The sequence below is a fragment of the Apodemus sylvaticus genome, chromosome 8, assembly GCF_947179515.1.
Source record: "Apodemus sylvaticus chromosome 8, mApoSyl1.1, whole genome shotgun sequence".
Classification (NCBI taxonomy): Eukaryota; Metazoa; Chordata; class Mammalia; order Rodentia; family Muridae; genus Apodemus; species Apodemus sylvaticus.
The window spans coordinates 75,267,371-75,284,429 of NC_067479.1; the positions used below are offsets into that span (position 1 = coordinate 75,267,371).

A 17,059-nucleotide genomic window follows, 5' to 3' on the forward strand; every position below is an offset into this window, starting at 1 on the left:
TTAGAATTTTTTCTCTAGGAAGACCTGAGCTGTCTAGAGATCTCTGGAGAGCGAGTACAGCTCTTCAAGGATTTTTTTCCTAACAGGATTTCTGATTTTAGTCATATGTGGAGAGTGAACAGAGCTCTTTTAGAATGTTTCATAGCTCTTTTAGGATTTTTTTCAAACAGGATTTCTGAGATCTCAAGAATTACTTAGAAAGATGACACAATTCTTTTAGAATATTTTCTAGCAGCTATCCAGAAAAGGCTGTCTGAAGAGCAAACACAGCTCTTTTAGAGCTTTCTCTAGCTTTCTGATGTTGATCAGAAAACCCTAAAATTACTTTTAGGATTTTCCTAACAGGATTTCTGACTTGGTTGGAAAATCTAAGAATTTCTTATAGCAGCTTTTCTGACTTTGGTCAAAAAAAACCCCATGAGCTATCCAGAGAGCTTTTAGAATTTTTGCTAGCAGAGAGAGCTGTATCAAGCAGAAAGAATACAGGCCGCCAACTTGGACCCATGATCTGACTTCAAGGGATTTGTTCTTGCCGCTCCCAGACACCCCTTCTCTCAGAACCCCTCTCCAAGACGTGGCTGGTCCTCGGCAATGTACTAAATATTTGAGGGCATAGCCATGAGAGATGGGGAAGGTGACAGGTATAAACTACAGTTCCTGGAAAGACATTCACACACTGAACAGTCTATGAGGCTGACTGATTGATGAGAACTTAAATGACTGTGGAGAAGTTGGAATGTTGCAGGTCTTGTGCTTAATTACAGTTTATATTAGGCTATCTTTATCCCCCTGCCCCCCAGATAGTCATTCATTACTCACCTTGACATCTTTCTGACCATCGGGTAAAATTTCTGGGATGAATTAATAGACCATCTATTAGCTTTCACTAACCCTGAATGTCAACAGAGTTAATGTCATCAGACAGCATCTGAGGCCTTTGAAGTTTTAATTTATGACTCTGTCCTGTTACTATTAAAAAACACTGATTCCTGGCATGGTTTTGTATACCTCTCTGATCCCAGGACTTGGGAGGCACAGGCAGGTGGATCTCTATGAATTTAAACCTAGCTTAGTCTACATAGTGAGTTCCAGGATAGCCAAGGTTACATAAAGAGCCTCTTAGTCAAAACCAAAGCCAAAACCAAACCAAACCAACCCATCAACCAACCAACCCCAAAGCAACAAACTTTATGCAGATGTCACCAGGGTGGAACATGGAATGTAGGGTAACCGCAATCTTTTCTGGGCCACTCCTTTGTGGTCCCAGAGAAAACTCCCTCTGTATTTTACACCATCACAGGCAGACATGAAAATTCACACACACACACACACACACACACATGTCTCTTCTCTCTTTGTTCTTCCTGGTCATCCTCTATTACAGTCTCCCTAAGGCCGGGGGCGGTGGGCAGAGCCGCAGCTGCCCCACTTCTTTCCCATCATGGTTCTTATGCTGCTCCTGTTCCCAGTGTCGCTTTTCTCTGTGCCTTCCCAGAGCACCCGGTCCTTCTCCTGGTCCAGGCACTCTCTCCCTGGTGTTCTCCAGCTGGACCCACCCTCTAGCTTTATGTCTGTTCTTGACACAATATTCTTCAAACTAAACACATGTCTGGCCCTGGTTGGTAAGAATTTGGGAGAAAAGAAGGAACTAGATATGGGGAGGAAAAGAAAATATTGGTGGCTTTGGAGAGGAGGCCAAAGGGAATCCAGAATTTCTGGGATGGCACAAAGCGTTCACGACTCACCTGCGGGTGGAGAGAACAGACTCTACCTCACCTGTCTCCAATGCTGATGACACCAGTGATGCAGAACCACCGTGGAGAGAGCCCCAGCAGGACCGGGCGCTTCCCCTCCAGGTTTCTTTCTTAGTTAAGACATATTCCTGTGATAGGTATAGTTCTCTAGATTCCATACAATGTATCCTGCCAGAGTTCTGGCAAGATCATTTTAGGTAAACATAGTAGGGAACAGATGACATGGAGGACAGATCTGTGTCCCCAGAGGTTGACCAGTCTATAGAGCACTACATTTTTATCCTCAGGCTTCTGTTTGGTTTTTACTTAATAAGACATTAGCAAATCAGAGCAGGAAAATAAGGATTATTCTAGCACCTTCCCGGTTGGGTCTCTGTAGATCAAGGACACACCTCTCAGGCTGGTCCTTTCTGGTTTCTACTAACACATGCTTATTACTCAGCTTCGGGTATTGCATGTGTCTTGCTTTGTCTAAACCCTGCCCACACACATCTTACCGAATACCCTCCCATCCAGCTTCCTCAATTATGCCCCACACACTGTGCTCTGCTCTGGGATTCTAACGTATAGAATCCCAGATTCTATACGTTAGAGCGTTTGGAAGAGGAAGCAGAGACCCCATACAGAGCTTTTTATACAGTTACAGGAAAATGAGCTTTGAGGCCCCCACTGGCTGAGAGATCAAGTTCTTTAACTTTTCTGGATGCCGGTTTTCCTAGGTTACTACGGGGATAATGTCACTGCTGGAGTTGTGCCAGTGAGGCAATCTGTGTATAAACAGCAGCGTAGCACCTGTCACATCACAGGTGTTCCCTGCTCAAGTCCGTGCTATTGGCGCACACTGGGTTCTCCTGAGTACCTTACTCCGTGCAGCTCATGCTGAGCACGCTCAACAGGGTCGTGCTCTACGGAGACAGCCCCCTCTTCCCTCTCCCATCATTGCCCACCCATTGCTTTTTCATTGATCCCTGGTTGTGTGGAGAGTGGATTTAGATTTCTTACTTTTTCATGGAGGAAAGAAGACTGGGACACGAATGAATGAATTCAGGAGAGGTTTTTCATGCTAAGGCTATTTCCCCGCTATCACATTGAAAATCACAAGAAAGGGCAAACCGGTGAGGGTGAGCCAGCTGCAGAGCCCATTTGTCCTTCCCCAGTTCTTCACTAAGTGTGAGCTACTCCAACCAGGCGGGGTAGGGGGGGGGGCAGAGGAGGAGTCACCCTGTCAGTCCTTGATTCAGGGGTAGCTGCCTTCTGCACTATCTTTAGTAGCGTTGGTCAGGGAGACAGAAGAAAAGTCTCCAGGTGGTTACACCTCAGATAATCACACTAGGTATTTATCTGGCGCCGGTCCCCTTCTGCAAACACTGGTTTTTTAATCCTTTAGCCTGTGGTAGCCAGAAAGAGAGAAGCTCAGAGGATAGCAGTAGTGTCCTGGGGGCTACACAAGACTCAGTGTGAAAATAGGAACTTGGTGGGGCTGACAGCAGGCAATGAGAGTGGGGTGAGGTAGTGAAGGACAAATATCTATGCCCTGGTGTTTCTGTTTCTAAACGTCTATCTTCCTCTAAATGCTGGTCTGGTCTGTTTCTCAGCTGTCAAGGATAAGGGAATAAGGTTTTTTGTTTGTTTTTTTGTTTTTTTTTTTTTAGCAGTCTATGTCTTGGGGGGGGGGAAATGGCCTATAGCCACTAAAATGATTACTGGTCCCAACTCCACCCTATCCACTTTTCCTTTATTGGAGACAGAATTACAATGACGTTGAAGAAAACAGGTAAAATGGGACCTTTATTACACACAATAACAAATCTGGAGTGATGGTCTTGATACCAATTTTCCAGTTAAATAGGCATGCAAACAAAACATTCTTTCTAAGTCCTGAGCAAGGACGGGATCTCATGTATATAAAATCTGAGTCAGTCCGTGTTTAGTAAATGTTTAGTCTCACTGAAAATGTCTGAGGACCGAAGTTATTGAGGGAGTGTCCTCAGGAGAAGTTATCCTAGTTAGGTCTGTCAGAACAGTGAGGAATGTCTCAAGCCCACAAAGCAATCAGGGCCATGAAGGCAAAGCCAGCAGCCACACAGCCATACTTGGCCAGAGGGGCCTCAGGACAAGCCAGCTCCCGGGGCAAAATTTCTAGGAAGGTGACATATAAAAATGTGCCAGCTGCTATGCCCTCTAATACAGCCTGGGCTAATCCTTGTGCTTGTCCTGAGGCGCCTCCAGCCACAGTCAGCCCTAGGGCTAGGCCCACGGGAGACATGAGAGCTAGTGACAGTATGCAGAACGTGGCCCATCGTGGTCCAATGTCGATCTTCACGAGTCTCAGGCCCACACTGAACGCCACCAGCCCCTTATGAGCCAGCACAGCAACACAGAGCTGTACAGCAGCCGCGACTGTGGCCTGCAGGCCCACAGCTAGGCCTTCGAACACGGAATGAAAGGACAAGGAGAGCAGAAGGACCAGGGCGCGGAGGGGACCCCGGGAGGGTGAGGGTAGCGGCGGATGCTTGTGGAATCCGAGGTCATGAGTCCCTCCCCATTCCTCCAACTGCACTGTTGATCCTCCAGCAGCCCCGTGACAGCACTGCAGTGCCAGCGACTCCAAAAGGAAGACAAAGAAAAAGCCCAGGGAGATGACGAGCTCTCCGTAGGGATACTCCACCTAGGGACACAGACAGGGACCATAAGCCGGGGCGGGAAGGAGACAATACATTTAGTGGACGCGGGACCAGGAGAGAGGCCAGAAGCTGGAAATGTGGTAAAAGGCCCCGACAATGGACGCGCAGAGAGACCCCGAGGGCATGAGGGACATGGCTTAGATGAGAAATAAAGGGAAATAATGTGAACTCTGCCCGAGGGTCCTGGTAGGAAGGATGGAGTGAAGCAAGAGCTTTTCCTGAGGGCCCACAAACAAAAGATTAGCTTGGTACTGTCTTTCTCTACATTATTTGAGCTGAGAAAAGAGAGTCCTGCTATTCCTCACATATCACAAGTGCAAGGTTCTCCTCATTCTCCGGACAGGGGCTAATAGTAGATACTTACATAACTGGAAGCAGCATCACGAGAAGAATTTCCCTTGCTTCCTGTACTATTCTAGGAAGGCAGAAACAGAAATTAGACTGAGTCCGAGGCAGCGCTAGTTCTTGCCCTGCCCTTTCAGCCAATAAACTTTCCTTGGATGTTCGACCCCCTCCCCCCCTCCCGCCTCCCCCACCCCCGCTTCTACTCAACAGCTGCTGTCCCGTCCCACCGGTGCGCTGCTGTGCTCTGACGTCTCCCAGCTTCCGTCTGTCATCCCGGCCCCATAACCCTGCCGCTTGATTTCTCTGCTACCCACCTGCACCACGAATTTCTGAATTTCTGACTCGATTCCCTCCAGGGCTTCGGCAGTCATATGCATCAACCCTGCTCCCAAGAAGATGCCAGCAGTGGTGCAGCCCAGGAGGCTGAGAACCCTGTGGTGATAACCTAATAAAAAAGCAGAGGTTATTCTCCAGTTAGCAATGAGGTAAATGGGAATGCATGAAGAGCAACAAGACAGCACCCACCGTCTTTGTGGGGATGTGAGAGAACAGAACCAGATGCTAGGAAAGGTCTGAGCTAAGGCGGTGTGGGGGACAGAGTCAGAATTGGGGCCATACCTGTAGCTGCATCCATCTGGAACCATTTGACGTAGATGGGAGTCAGGCCACAGCCCAGTGTGAGAACCAGAAGGGCAAGCAGGCAGCCAATCTTGACTCCTAGCAGTACCTCCATCCTTGGGGTGCAGGGTAAGCAGACCTCAGAAAGGCAACAGCAGCAGGGAGCAGTTGAAATGGCCAAAGTGGAGCATTCCCTTGTGTGAATTTCAGGACTGCCGATAACCTCCTTGTCCCTGGACTGTGTGGATTTACACAGCCTTCACCCGCATAGCTGACGAGGGCCCAGCCCCAGCCACCAACCCTCCCACTCTCTGGAGGCCCCTCCCCTGCCTCACACCTTCCTGAGCTTGCAAACCAGAAACTCCAGACTACCTGCCAGGTAAGGCTCAGAGAAGTTTTCTCTTTAATGCTGTGACTAATCCAAGCGCTCTGAGGACTCTTAGTTCACGTCTGGGGTTGATCTAACCTCAAATTGAACAACCTATGGTAGTTAGGTCCCAGCTAATTTATGTGTGAGGCAATTTGGCCCTGCCATGGTCAGGACATTTAATATAAGCCTTCCATACGCTCTACCTACGCTCTGCTCTATCCTAAGTCTTACAGGTTGCTACGCTGATACTTGAACTGAACCCTTTCAGAGAGGATTTGGGGCCACCTGAGGGTAAAGGGGGTGGAGCTGCTACTCTTCTGTGTGAATTAGCAAGTGAAGAGAGTCCCCTTTCCTCTAATTCCAGAAAAATAGCTTCAGGCATGGAAATTCCCAGGGAGGGCGCGCTCTCGCTCTCGCTCGCTCTCTCTTTCTCTCTCTCCCCCCCCCTCTCCCTCTCTCTTCCTCTCTCTCTCTCTTTGTGCGTATGTGTGTGTGCGTGTTTATTCCTAGAGTTACAACATGGATACTGCCACTTTTGGAGACAGGGCTTCTCTGTGTAGCCCTGTCTGTCCTGGAACTCGCTATGTAAATAAGGCTGACCTCAAACTCAGAAATCTACCTGCCTGCCTCCCAAGTGCTAGGATTAAAGGAATGTACCACCACTGCCCGGGTACTTTTTTTTTTTTTTTTTTTTTTTTTTGACACAGGGTCTCACAATGTAGGCCTGGAGCTATGTAGATCAGGCTAGCCTTGAACTCAGAGATTTACCTGCCTCTGCTTCTCCAAAGCCTTGGGCCAATATGCCCCACCTGTCACCTGTTTCTGTGATGGAGCCTTCCCCCTCAATCCCCAGTGAAATCAGTCAATTGTTTTTTCTCTTATATAAAAGCTTAAACACTTTTTTTATCTTTAAAGTTTAAGGAAACCCACAAACTTCAAACGAACAAAAAAAAAAGCTCAGGCAGAACACATTCTTCTGTTTTGGTCAAGGTAAGCTGTACCACGTCCCCACTGAGATCTATTCCTGTAATTATCAACTGTTAACCTTGTCATTTCTTCCTACATGACAATTTACAAGCTTGAAGTGCAGAGTCTCAGATTGCAGAACCTGAATGGTCTACCAGATGTCTATCAGTGCCAAGAAATCTAAAAACCTTGACCTTTATCAAAGCCTGGGGTGCGATCAGCTTGCCCTCAGCCTCTTCTGAGTCCTTATATCTTGCAATTATGCTTGCTGTGTGGAGGTGGACTTAGGTGCCCTAGCCTTTCTGGTGGGTATCCTCCTGTTTTGGAGGTTAACATTTCCTGTTGTGAATAGGGGTTCTTCTAGAATGGAAACAGGAAATAGAAACAAAAAAATAAACAGAAGTGTCCTAACTAGATTAACTTTGAAGGAAATATTGGGCAAAGTCCAGGGAAAGAAGCGGGCAGGGAAGTCAGCTAACTGCTCGTTTCCTCAGAGGCCCACATGACCACTGGTTGAGACCTGCTGTGCCCCTTCTCACACACAGGGCCAGTGGTGTCATTCCCTACCATGCTCCACGTCTTTCACGGAAGTGTCTCTGAAGCAGTGAGCCCTCTCCACACTGGGACTGCACTCTCTTCATTACAGACAGGCTAGAACAACCGGCCCTGTATCTTTAAGCAGTCATAAAATCCACCTCTGTTCTTTAAAAACATTTATTATTAAGATTTCAGACAAATACAAGCACAGGGGTACCAGAGCTCTCTTCCTGGATACCAGGTAGCTTTGCCCTGGGCAGGTGTGATGGGTAGATCCTTGCTATACATCCTTGTCAACTCTCAGAGGGCTCTTCGGCAGGGGACGGAGGAGGAAACTCGGATGGAGCTATCACGGGTAAAAGGTCTCCCCAGGAGCTGACGCGGGCACAGCGATACAAATCCCTGTGGCACGAGAGAGAGGCATTAGATGAGCTGTAGGATCTTGCCCCATTTACCCAGGCGGCTGTATCTCTTACCTGCCGTGCCGACGGGCTGTAACCACAGCGTGCTGCATGTGCCCGTCGGGACAGCAGAGGTGGCAATGCACATGGCGAGGCCGTTTGAGGACCGGCTGCGTGATCCGGGGCCAACGGTTAGCTTCCTTTGGAGACCCCCTGGCAAGGATTACCAGAGAGAACGTTTCCTCCTTTGGTTTCTTATTCTAGAATAACAACACAGGGGCTGTTGAGAGGGTACAAACCTTCTTAGCTCCCTTCCCCGTTCATGCCTGAAGTCCTTTCTCATGCGATAAATCACAGAGCTCCAGGTTATTCCAGCTTTTCCCACCCTCCTTTCTTTACTGTTTTTCCAGGTTAGGCTATTTACCTTGCTATAACACTCTGAGGATACATACCCAGTTAAAGGGAATAGGATGATAAGCCTGGGAGAAGCTGCAGGCCAGGGGCTGGGGGGCATTCAGCTGAGGACAAGGACGTTCATGGGGACACTGCAAACACATGTAAGATCCATCAATGCTTTAACTGGGCTGGGAAGAAGGCTCATCTGGTACACGTGCTTGTTGCAAAAGCCTATTGGCCTGGATCTGACCCAAGTTCCACAGAGAAGGACAGAACAGACTCCTAAAATCTGTCCGACCCCCACACTGCTTGCATGCACCCACATACATCTCATGCACACAATGAAAAGTAAAATAAGATAGATTTGGAGTCAAGAGGGGTCAGGAAGAAGGGAGCACAGGAGAGAGGGGCTGGGAAAGGGGAGGGAGCCACGGGGGTGGGGGCTGGGGAGTGGGGAGGAGGTGGCAGAGTGGCTGGGCTGGGCTGGGCTGTCTGTGGTTAACTCAGATCTGGGCGGCAGGACAGGAGGAGGCAGTGCTTACTGGGGCAAAGACAAAGCTAGGCCGATGGTCCTCAGGCGACTTCTCTTTTTCCTGAAATCAAGGACAGAGAGCTGAGCCTGTGGGAGCTATGTTCATAATCCAACCTCTGCAGCTGGCGCACTGAGGACGCCTCATACTAATTCAAATACTGACAAACCACGTTCACTGACGTGAGCTGGCACACTGGCACGTGAACATCAGCAACCTCCACGCAAAATACCCTCACTTTGGCACAATTAAATTTAGGATTCTCTATTGGCTCACACTGTCTCCCCGAGACGAGAGTCTTGGCTCAGCAACACCTTCAATCCGGAGTCAGCAAAGCAGTTTTTTTTTTTTTTGTTTTGTTTTTTTTTGTTTGTTTGTTTTTTTTTTTTCCCGAGACAGGGTTTTCTCTGTAGCCCTGGAATTCACTCTGTAGACCAGGCTGGCCTTGAACTCAGAAATCCGCTTGCCTCTGCCTCCCAAGTGCTGGAATTAAAGGCGTGTGCCACCACTGCCAGGCTGCAAAGCAGTTTTTTAATCGACCAAGGAGCAAGCAAGGCCTGTTCCTACTGTACGCAGCTCTGCAGTCTGCTGTGTGAAAATTAGTGCGTTCACGAATATGCATAGCTCCCAGGGCAGCAGGTGCTGGGCTGGATTTGACCTAGAAACCCTCATCTGCCAGCCGCTCTGCAGTATCATGACTGTGTGTGTCTCATTCTTGAGTCCTCTCTGCAAGTGTGTGACAGTCACCAGCTCCCAAGGGAGTAACTTGGGACAGAAAGGTGAGGACGGAACACATGGAACCTTACCCCGAGGACCAGGTTCCTGGCATCCATGAGAAGCCGGTGCCCAGCTTTTGTTCCGTTCTCCACCAACACCTGTTTAAAAAGATGGATAATGAGCAGGCGCTCCGCATCCCATGTGACAGCTGTCTGCAGCTCCTCAGGGCACTGGCAGAGGGAAGAGGAAGTGGGCACTGTGTGAAAGGGGGACGGATACCCTAAGGAAGCGCACATACATCTATAGAGGAGAAAGACACTAGGTGATGACAAGAGGAAATGGCACAGAACCACAAAGATGCTTCAAAACACGCGGCAAAAGGATTTCAACTCACCAGAAAATGGCTTGTCTTACGCCACAAGTTCTGAACTACCTCAATGCGCTCAGCCCTGCTGGGTAGTTCGCTGAGGGCGTAGGCTGATACAACCACATCAAACTGGACCTGCCAAGACAGGGGTCACAACAGACCTGACATCTCCCTATCCAACAGTACAACAAAGTTCTGGCTTCTAAATCCTCCTGACCCCGGTTATCTTATTACATCACCCAGGTTGGACTCAAACTCACAGTAATCTTCCTGCCTCAGCTCCTGAGTGCTGAGATTACAGGTGTGCAACCTGATGCCTAGTTTGAAATGTCTTCTATTGCTTCTTTTTATCTTCTAACACAAAAGGATGGATTTCACGGCTGAGGCCACTGCTGTCTGTCTGCCACATTGAATCTGACAACCGCCTCCTTGCTACTTGCCTTGGGTGACACAGGTAGGAACTGTCTGAAAAAGACACCTGGGATACGGGGCTTCCCTGATTCTGAACCACCTATGGAAGAAAGATGTGGGAGCCAATAGTGAACATGAACTTCACAGCCACAAGTTTATCCTCAGTTAGGACACATGCCTCGGATGACAGCGCCGGCCAAGGGGTGTGGGCTGTCAGGAGCATCGCCAGGCACCATCCGAGCGCTCAGTCCCACAAAGGACTAGACCAACGGGAGGAGACCAGATTATCCTCATTTACAGTGTTCCCTCTGCGCCCCAACAGAACACTTTCCCAGCTCCCCTGACTTTTGAGAAGTCCTGGGTTACAGCTTGGTCTCACCTTTAAGGAGCTTTTCAGCCAGAGCCAGCATGGCACCCGAGCTGTCCACACACACGTATTCGCGGAGGCTCTGGCCCCAAGTACTGTGAGCCGCCCTGAGGTGGCAAGATGAAAAACATCAAGTTTTATGACAAACGGTCATTCCTCCAAGAGGCCCACTTGCCCTCAATCCTACCCTTGGGGAGTCATGGTGTCACATTACAACAGATAATCTAATATCATGACTTTATTTCCTTAGTGTATTTACAACTTCTGAAATAAAAGGCAGATGATTCAAAAGCTTCTGATGGTATATAAAAAAAGCCCATTCCCTCTGCTAAGTTTCTTTTTCTTTTAATTCAAGTACTGAGCCTTTTTCGTGTGCTCCTCCTTTAAATCTGACCTTAACCCAAATACTTTCTTCTGCCTAATCTCAGGGCAGCAACATCTTAGGTCCTATTTTCTTGTTCTCTAGTATCCCAGTTTCTTGACACAGAGGTGGAATAGGAAATCTGACTCTCAAGGGCAGTGGCTTTCGGCCTTCCTGATGCTGCGACCCTTTAACGCAGTTCCTCACATCGTGGTGACCCCAAACCATAACATTATTTTCGTTGCTACTTCATAACTGTAACTTTGCTACTGCTATGAATTGCAATGGAAATATCGAATATGCAGGATATCTGTTAATGTGACCCTGAGAAAGGGTAGTTCGAATTACCAAAGGGGTTGTGACCCACGGGTTGAGAACTACTGCTCTAGAGTTAGAACTGACATGGCTAAGGGTTAATAAAGTTACTTACCAGGCAACTGAACCAGTGCCAGACCCAAAGTCCATCAATGTCTGTGGCTGGAACTCTGGGATTCGAGCCTGGATCTGAAGGAGAATACAGAACACCCCAGAGAAGGGTAGGTCAGCAATGGGGGCTTTAGTGAATATTAGGGGACTGTGATAGAAGTGAGAGATGAACACACTTGTGAGATTTGATAAACAATACTTTCAGGGGGCTGGAGAGATGGCTCAGCGGTTAAGAGCACTGACTGCTCTTCCAGAGGTCTAGAGTTCAATTCCCAGCAACCACATGATGGCTCACAACAACCATCTGTGATGAGATTGGATTCTCTCTTCTGGTGTATTAGAAGACAGCAACAGTATACTCACATTAAATAAATAAATAAATAAATAAATAGGAAACATTTCAGTGATTCTAACCTTTCTTAGGCCACAGGATTTTTTTTCCCAAAGGATAAAAAGAACTGTTAGTGTGTGCGTAACATCCCAAAACCTCCCACTACAGAAGGTTAATATACAGAAAACAAAACTAATGACAAAACAGGTCAGGTTGGGTGCTGTGAGACTTTCACCTCGTGGAATGCCCTGGAAACTGCAGCAAAACCACCGTCCAATCTTGCTGCCATATAGATCAGGCTCAGCTCTTCATTGTAGCTGAAAAAAAAAAAAGTCAGAGGGTTATCCCCTAGCATAACTAGCCCCAGTTACTCTCTAAAGTTTATGAAACAAAAAATCTGGAAAGGACTGTTCCAGTCAGTACAGAAGACTTTCTAGTATAGAAGACTTCAGGGAGCTTTCTCAAACACAAAGCTGACTAGTTCTTCAGTTCTCCTCAAATGTAACATGCGCTCGCTCTATGGACCCTTTCTGTAAGTCCTTACCTGAGTTCCTGCCAGTGGTAGGTAGTTTTGCGCAGGGCATGCAGTACTGCCTCACGAAGTTTTTCCTCTGTCTGAGTTGAGCCTAGGGTAAGAACTGGAGGTGAGGACCTTGGAGAACTGCTCAGATCCCATGTAGAACACGCCTCCCGGCCTTCCCCATTCCCATCTGAGAAAATGCTCAGTCTGAGAGAGGCCAACTTCATGAAGAGGGATACGACTGAGAACCACTGCCACCACCAGAGTGTATCGAATATTATCTTGTCTATATATTATCTCCCTATCAGTATCTAACTATTAGAAGAGTAGTTTAGTCGACTTAACCCATCCAAGTTTTGCTTCATAGTAAGCAGAAGCCTGATAAAAATGAAACTATTTTGTATCTTTATTTATGGTGTGTGTATAGGGCTGAGTTGGCCCTCACCTTCACCCATTTGGTAGAAGGTCATCAGGTTCGGTGGTGACTGCTTTTTTACTCTCTACTATCTCTCTTGCCCATGTGATAAAATTTTAAAAGCTAGGATAAGGGCACTTTTATGGACTTTTTCACCCCCTTACACTTAGGAGACATCGTCAATATTATTATAGAAAGAGGCCTGAAAATCTAAGTCTCATGTCAGTGTGGAGTTCTGTACCACTGGGCAAAATTCTACAAACACCTACTGGGGTGGTTTGAACGAGAATGGCCGCCATTGGCTCATGGATTGGAAGGCTTGTCACCAGGGAGTGGCACTATTTGAAAGGATTAGAGGTGGGCTTTGAGGTTGGAGCCAAGCCCAGAGTCTCTCTCTGTTCCTGCAGATCCCGACGGAGAACACTCAACTACTTCTCCAGCACCATGTCTGCCTGCCTGTCATGCTGACAATGGACTAAACCTCTGAAACTGTAAGCCAACCCCAGTTAAATGCTTTCTTTTCAAAGTGTTGCTGTGATTATGGTGTCTCTTCAACAATAGGACACTAAGACACTATTCTGAACCGGGTACTGTGGGAAGTGCAGGGAATACAAGATTAATAAGCGGCAAATTTACAATATGAAGTTCATAGCCTTAAAAATAATCTGAAATGTAATCATTTTCTATCCCTGAAATGGGTTTTCGTACTTACTGAACAGTCAAACGGCCTTTATTTACCTGAATCAAAATATAGTCATAATCTATTTGCCTTGGAGAGGTGGGGAAAAATATCAAGAAAAGCCAAAGACCTAAACTTCTGACCTTTACCCAATCTCCAAGGGGAAGCTCTGACCCAACTTACCTTCTAGTAGGGCATTATCTGTCTAGTAGAGCTATTACTACAGCATCAAATAACAAACGGCAGCATTTATCTGAGAGATTTAAATTATTCTTTTTCCTGATTTCTCATTGACATTTCAATCTGGTTTACTTTTAGTCTTAAGACCTACCTTGTTTTTCCAGGAATTTTTTCTCAAGATACGCAGCCCGTCTTTGCAACTCCTCCGGCTCTACTGGTAAATGTCGACTCCAGAGATAGTTGGTGAGTGCTTGCACCTGCTTCTCTATACTGCGCATGGGTCTCTCTGTGGTCACAGATGGAAAGAGTCATTGCTACGTGCTGGCCTCGTTTTGTTTATCTGGCTTCCCCTTCCCGCAGTTTCTCACCCAAAAGCAGTAACTGCGCGGCGTCAGCCAGTGCTGGCGGCAGCTGGACGTGCGGAAGATGCAGGATGCCGGGATGCTTACGATGGGGCTTCTTCCCCAGGAAATCGGACCTGTTGTCTACCTGGGACACGCCGGGCACAAGGGCGGCGTACTCCTGCAGACAGCGAAGGAAACAGAAATGTGCTTGTTGCCCGAGGCATCGCCGAGGCTGCTCCCTCTTCCGAGAGGTGTCTCTGGAAACCCAGTTCTCCGCTGGCAGAGGAAGATGCACTTACTCGGGACTGGGGTCCTCGAAGGCTGCGGCACGATCTGCAGAACAGCAGCAGAAACCTCGGTGCCCTGGCGGTGGCCATGGCTTCAGGACACACCGGAAACGGAAGTGCACATGCCTGTGACCCTCAGCCCAAGCAGCCAGGAGCATCTTCCGTGGAACTTCGACCCGGACGGTATCAACTAAAGAGAAGAGGGAGTATTTGCCAGCAGCCAATAAGCGACCTCACGTACATCTCTTTGCGACGGAAGCCGTACGTGGGCGGGGCTTAGTTTCCAGAAGGGGCGTGGCCCCGATGCTGCGCGTGGCTTGGGGGAGAGACCGACCAGGCTCGGGCAGGGGGCGTGTTTTGTGAGGGGTTGGGGAGGGAGCAGTCTCACTGTGGGTGGGTGGGAGGCGGGTAGGAGAGAGAGGGGGTGGGGGAGTAGGGAGATGGAGGAGGGGAGGAGGGGGGAAGCAGTCTCACTGGGATGGGGAGGGTTAGGGGACTTGGGGGGCGGTAGGGTGTGGGAGTTTGGAGGGCAGAGGTGGGGGCTGGGCGGTCGGGTGGGCTGGGGTGGAATGGGCTGGGCTTGGGGGTGGGGTGGGCTGGGCTTGGGCTGGGAACCAGTGGAGCAGAGGCCGACTCAAGGGCGGGGTGCAGGAGTGGGGCTGAGTAGGGTAGGCAGGTGAAAAGGAAAGTGTTGACTTTCTTTGTTTTCGTTTGGTACTGTAGAATTCTGAGCCGTGGTTAGTTTCCCTTTGTGAAAGGGACAATTCCATAACAGAAATCAGATTTAAGCGACCAACGATAATGAGAGCTAATAATTATTATAGTTTGCAGTTTAATAAACATAAAACCTAATTGGGTTCCTTTTTTTTTTTTTAAACATTTGTTGTCTGCGAGTACGTTCCAGATTTTCTATCAAGAGCTTCCACATGAGGATATCCTGTTTCCACAAACATCTGTTGCTAACTTAATTTTTCACGTGGTTAATTTACTCAAGTTCGTGAACTTAATAGGTGACAGCTGAGTTAAGCGCTAGACAGTTGAAAGTCTGAGTTACACCTTTAAACAATGCACTGTAGTGGGTATTGTTGGTCCTCGAAATGAAAATCGAGAATTTTCTGCTAAATGTTCCAAAGGGTTAGAAGGGTTAACCGGCAAACAAACAAACAAACAAATAAAAAGCCTCGTGGCAGGGGAAATTCTTGGGTCTGGGCAGCAGTAATTTACCCAGCTGTGTTTTCATCCTTAGCCTCCTTGGGGCACAAGTCTGCAGACAGGGTGAAGAATACAGTCTGCAGTCCAAATAGAATTATAGGACCACATATGGGCCTCTGTATGAGCACTTGGTTTGTATTATGTGGGTAGAAGAGGTTTGATTTTATCAAATGGATCTCTGGTGTGGATGGCAGCTGTGGGAAAGGTGCTACCTACTGCAGCCTCTGGCTCTCAAGGACTGGAGTTAAAGGTATGAATTCTCATGCCTGGTATTGTCACTGTGCTCTTAATTCAAAGTTTTGTTTAACATAACTAAGTACAATTAAACCCTGCAACATCCTCCTCCTCCTGGAGGAAGGATATATAAAAGATATATAAAAGAACAAGCTATATAAGATATATAAAAGAAGATATATAAAAGAACAAGCACATAAGATATATAAAAGAACAAGCACAAGGCTTTATATAAATATTGCACCGTACAATTAGTATTGAAATGCTGAAAACAGATCGAGTTCTGCTTTTGTGCTTAGCATGGGTGGAGCAATATACTGCCCAGCAGGCCTCAGTGCCCCCCGTCCAGTCACCCGGATCTACACAGGGCAGCTCACAACAACCATTGATAGTCCAGCTTCAGAGGACCAGGTTGAAAACACTGATATGTATGCCACACACTCACCTATGGACCCACACAGATTTAAAAAATATTTTTAAAAAATCTTGGCAAGATAGATAAGATAAAAATCTGGATCTAACCTACCTGATTAGGTCGCTTCCCCCACCCAGCCCTTAAAAAAGAGTCACGAATAAGCTCATTTCATACCTAATCTGTGAATTCTGCCATGCTAAGAATGTATTTTTAATTTCGTGTTTCTATATTTAAACCAAACACGAGTGTGGAAAAACTAGATAGTATTGAATAACACCGGTAAGTATATTTCCAGAGAGCATAATAATCTTAGAATGCCGGCACTTTGGAGACTGAGGTAGGAAATTAAGTTTGAGACTAGTTCAGGTGACATAGTGAGACTATGTTTTAGAAACCCAGAGGATCTGGGAATGTAGTCGCTGGGAAAGTGTTTGTTCAGCATGCAGGAAGTCTCAGGTTCGATTCCCAGCACTGGCATCTCTCACTTGGGAGACAGGAGTAGAAGGATCAGAAGTTCCAAGGTCTTATTTTTTTTTTTTTTCTTGTTCTTCTGCTGAGAGATTCTGGCCAAGCAACCATAGCAAGAAAAGGTTTACTCTAGCTTGCGGCTGTCTTTTGTTTTTGTGACAGGGTCTCTGTGTAGCCCTGGATATCAGGCAGCTTGCAGAGGTCTGTATGCTTCTGCCTCCCGAGCTCCAAGTGCTGGAATTACAGGCATTTTCATTTTGGTTGTGAACCTAGCCTTTAATCACGGAGCCATCTCTCTCTAGCCCTAAAGGCAACGTAATGACTCACATGGAGAAAATGAAACCTGCTGAGGAGGAGAGTGTGACTACCTGGTGCATAGCAGAGACAGACCAGATGCTGCCTACGCTAGTTCTTTATTTTTTTTTGTCAACTTGATAGAACTTAACACAAACCAGGATCATTTTTACAAGAGAGAGCCTTATCTGAGTATTTCTTGATTAGTAATTGATGTAGCCCACTTCGGTTGGTACCACCCTTAAGCAGGTAGTCTATGGCTTCCGTTCCACTTCCCACATTCCGGTTGCTGCCCTGACTCCCCTCTGTGATGGACTGCCGTATTCGAGGTAACAAACAAACAAACAAACAAAAACTCCTCTCCTCCCCAAGTTGCTTTTGGTTACGGTTTTCATCACGGCAACGGAAAGCCAGGCTAACCCGTTGCTCT

At 47.4% G+C, this 17,059-nt stretch overlaps 2 protein-coding genes across 3 annotated transcripts; both read right to left on the reverse strand.

Moving 5' to 3' along the window:
• Window positions 1–3,535: 3,535 nt before the first annotated feature.
• Slc39a2 (solute carrier family 39 member 2) lies at window positions 3,536–5,669 on the reverse strand. 2 transcript variants are annotated; one of them, XM_052190526.1, is made up of 4 exons: window positions 5,402–5,669; window positions 5,098–5,228; window positions 4,803–4,853; window positions 3,536–4,422 (listed from the first exon to the last, which is right to left on the reverse strand). In XM_052190526.1, the coding sequence occupies exons 1-4, from the start codon at window positions 5,514–5,516 to the stop codon at window positions 3,790–3,792; spliced, it is 930 nt and encodes a 309-aa protein (XP_052046486.1). In that variant the 5' UTR covers window positions 5,517–5,669; the 3' UTR covers window positions 3,536–3,789. The 2 variants fall into 2 exon arrangements, with proteins under 2 accessions (XP_052046486.1, XP_052046487.1); XM_052190527.1 differs by having other exon boundaries at window positions 4,326–4,422; window positions 4,803–4,848.
• Window positions 5,670–7,435: 1,766 nt separating this feature from the next.
• On the reverse strand, window positions 7,436–14,201 carry Mettl17 (methyltransferase like 17). Its single transcript, XM_052191582.1, has 14 exons — window positions 14,019–14,201; window positions 13,744–13,897; window positions 13,527–13,661; window positions 12,126–12,207; window positions 11,817–11,898; window positions 11,255–11,328; window positions 10,476–10,570; window positions 10,126–10,196; window positions 9,713–9,820; window positions 9,408–9,476; window positions 8,614–8,664; window positions 8,128–8,220; window positions 7,751–7,935; window positions 7,436–7,676 (listed from the first exon to the last, which is right to left on the reverse strand). Exons 1-14 carry the CDS (start codon window positions 14,094–14,096, stop codon window positions 7,568–7,570), a joined length of 1,386 nt encoding a protein of 461 aa, XP_052047542.1. The 5' UTR covers window positions 14,097–14,201; the 3' UTR covers window positions 7,436–7,567.
• Window positions 14,202–17,059: the final 2,858 nt, after the last annotated feature.

Coding starts and splice junctions, on each gene's coding strand:
- Slc39a2 (XM_052190526.1), bottom strand. CDS start 5,516: ATGGAGGTACTGCTAGGAGTCAAGATTGGCTGCCTGCTTGCCCTTCTG. Junction 4,854..5,097: donor TTCAGAAATTCGTGGTGCAG/GTGGGTAGCAGA, acceptor CTGCCTTCCTAG/AATAGTACAGGAAGCAAGGG. Junction 4,423..4,802: donor GTGATGCTGCTTCCAGTTAT/GTAAGTATCTAC, acceptor CTGTGTCCCTAG/GTGGAGTATCCCTACGGAGA.
- Mettl17 (XM_052191582.1), bottom strand. CDS start 14,096: ATGGCCACCGCCAGGGCACCGAGGTTTCTGCTGCTGTTCTGCAGATCG. Junction 9,477..9,712: donor GTAAGACAAGCCATTTTCTG/GTGAGTTGAAAT, acceptor CTTTTTAAACAG/GTGTTGGTGGAGAACGGAAC. Junction 7,936..8,127: donor ATCCTATTCCCTTTAACTGG/GTATGTATCCTC, acceptor TTGTTATTCTAG/AATAAGAAACCAAAGGAGGA.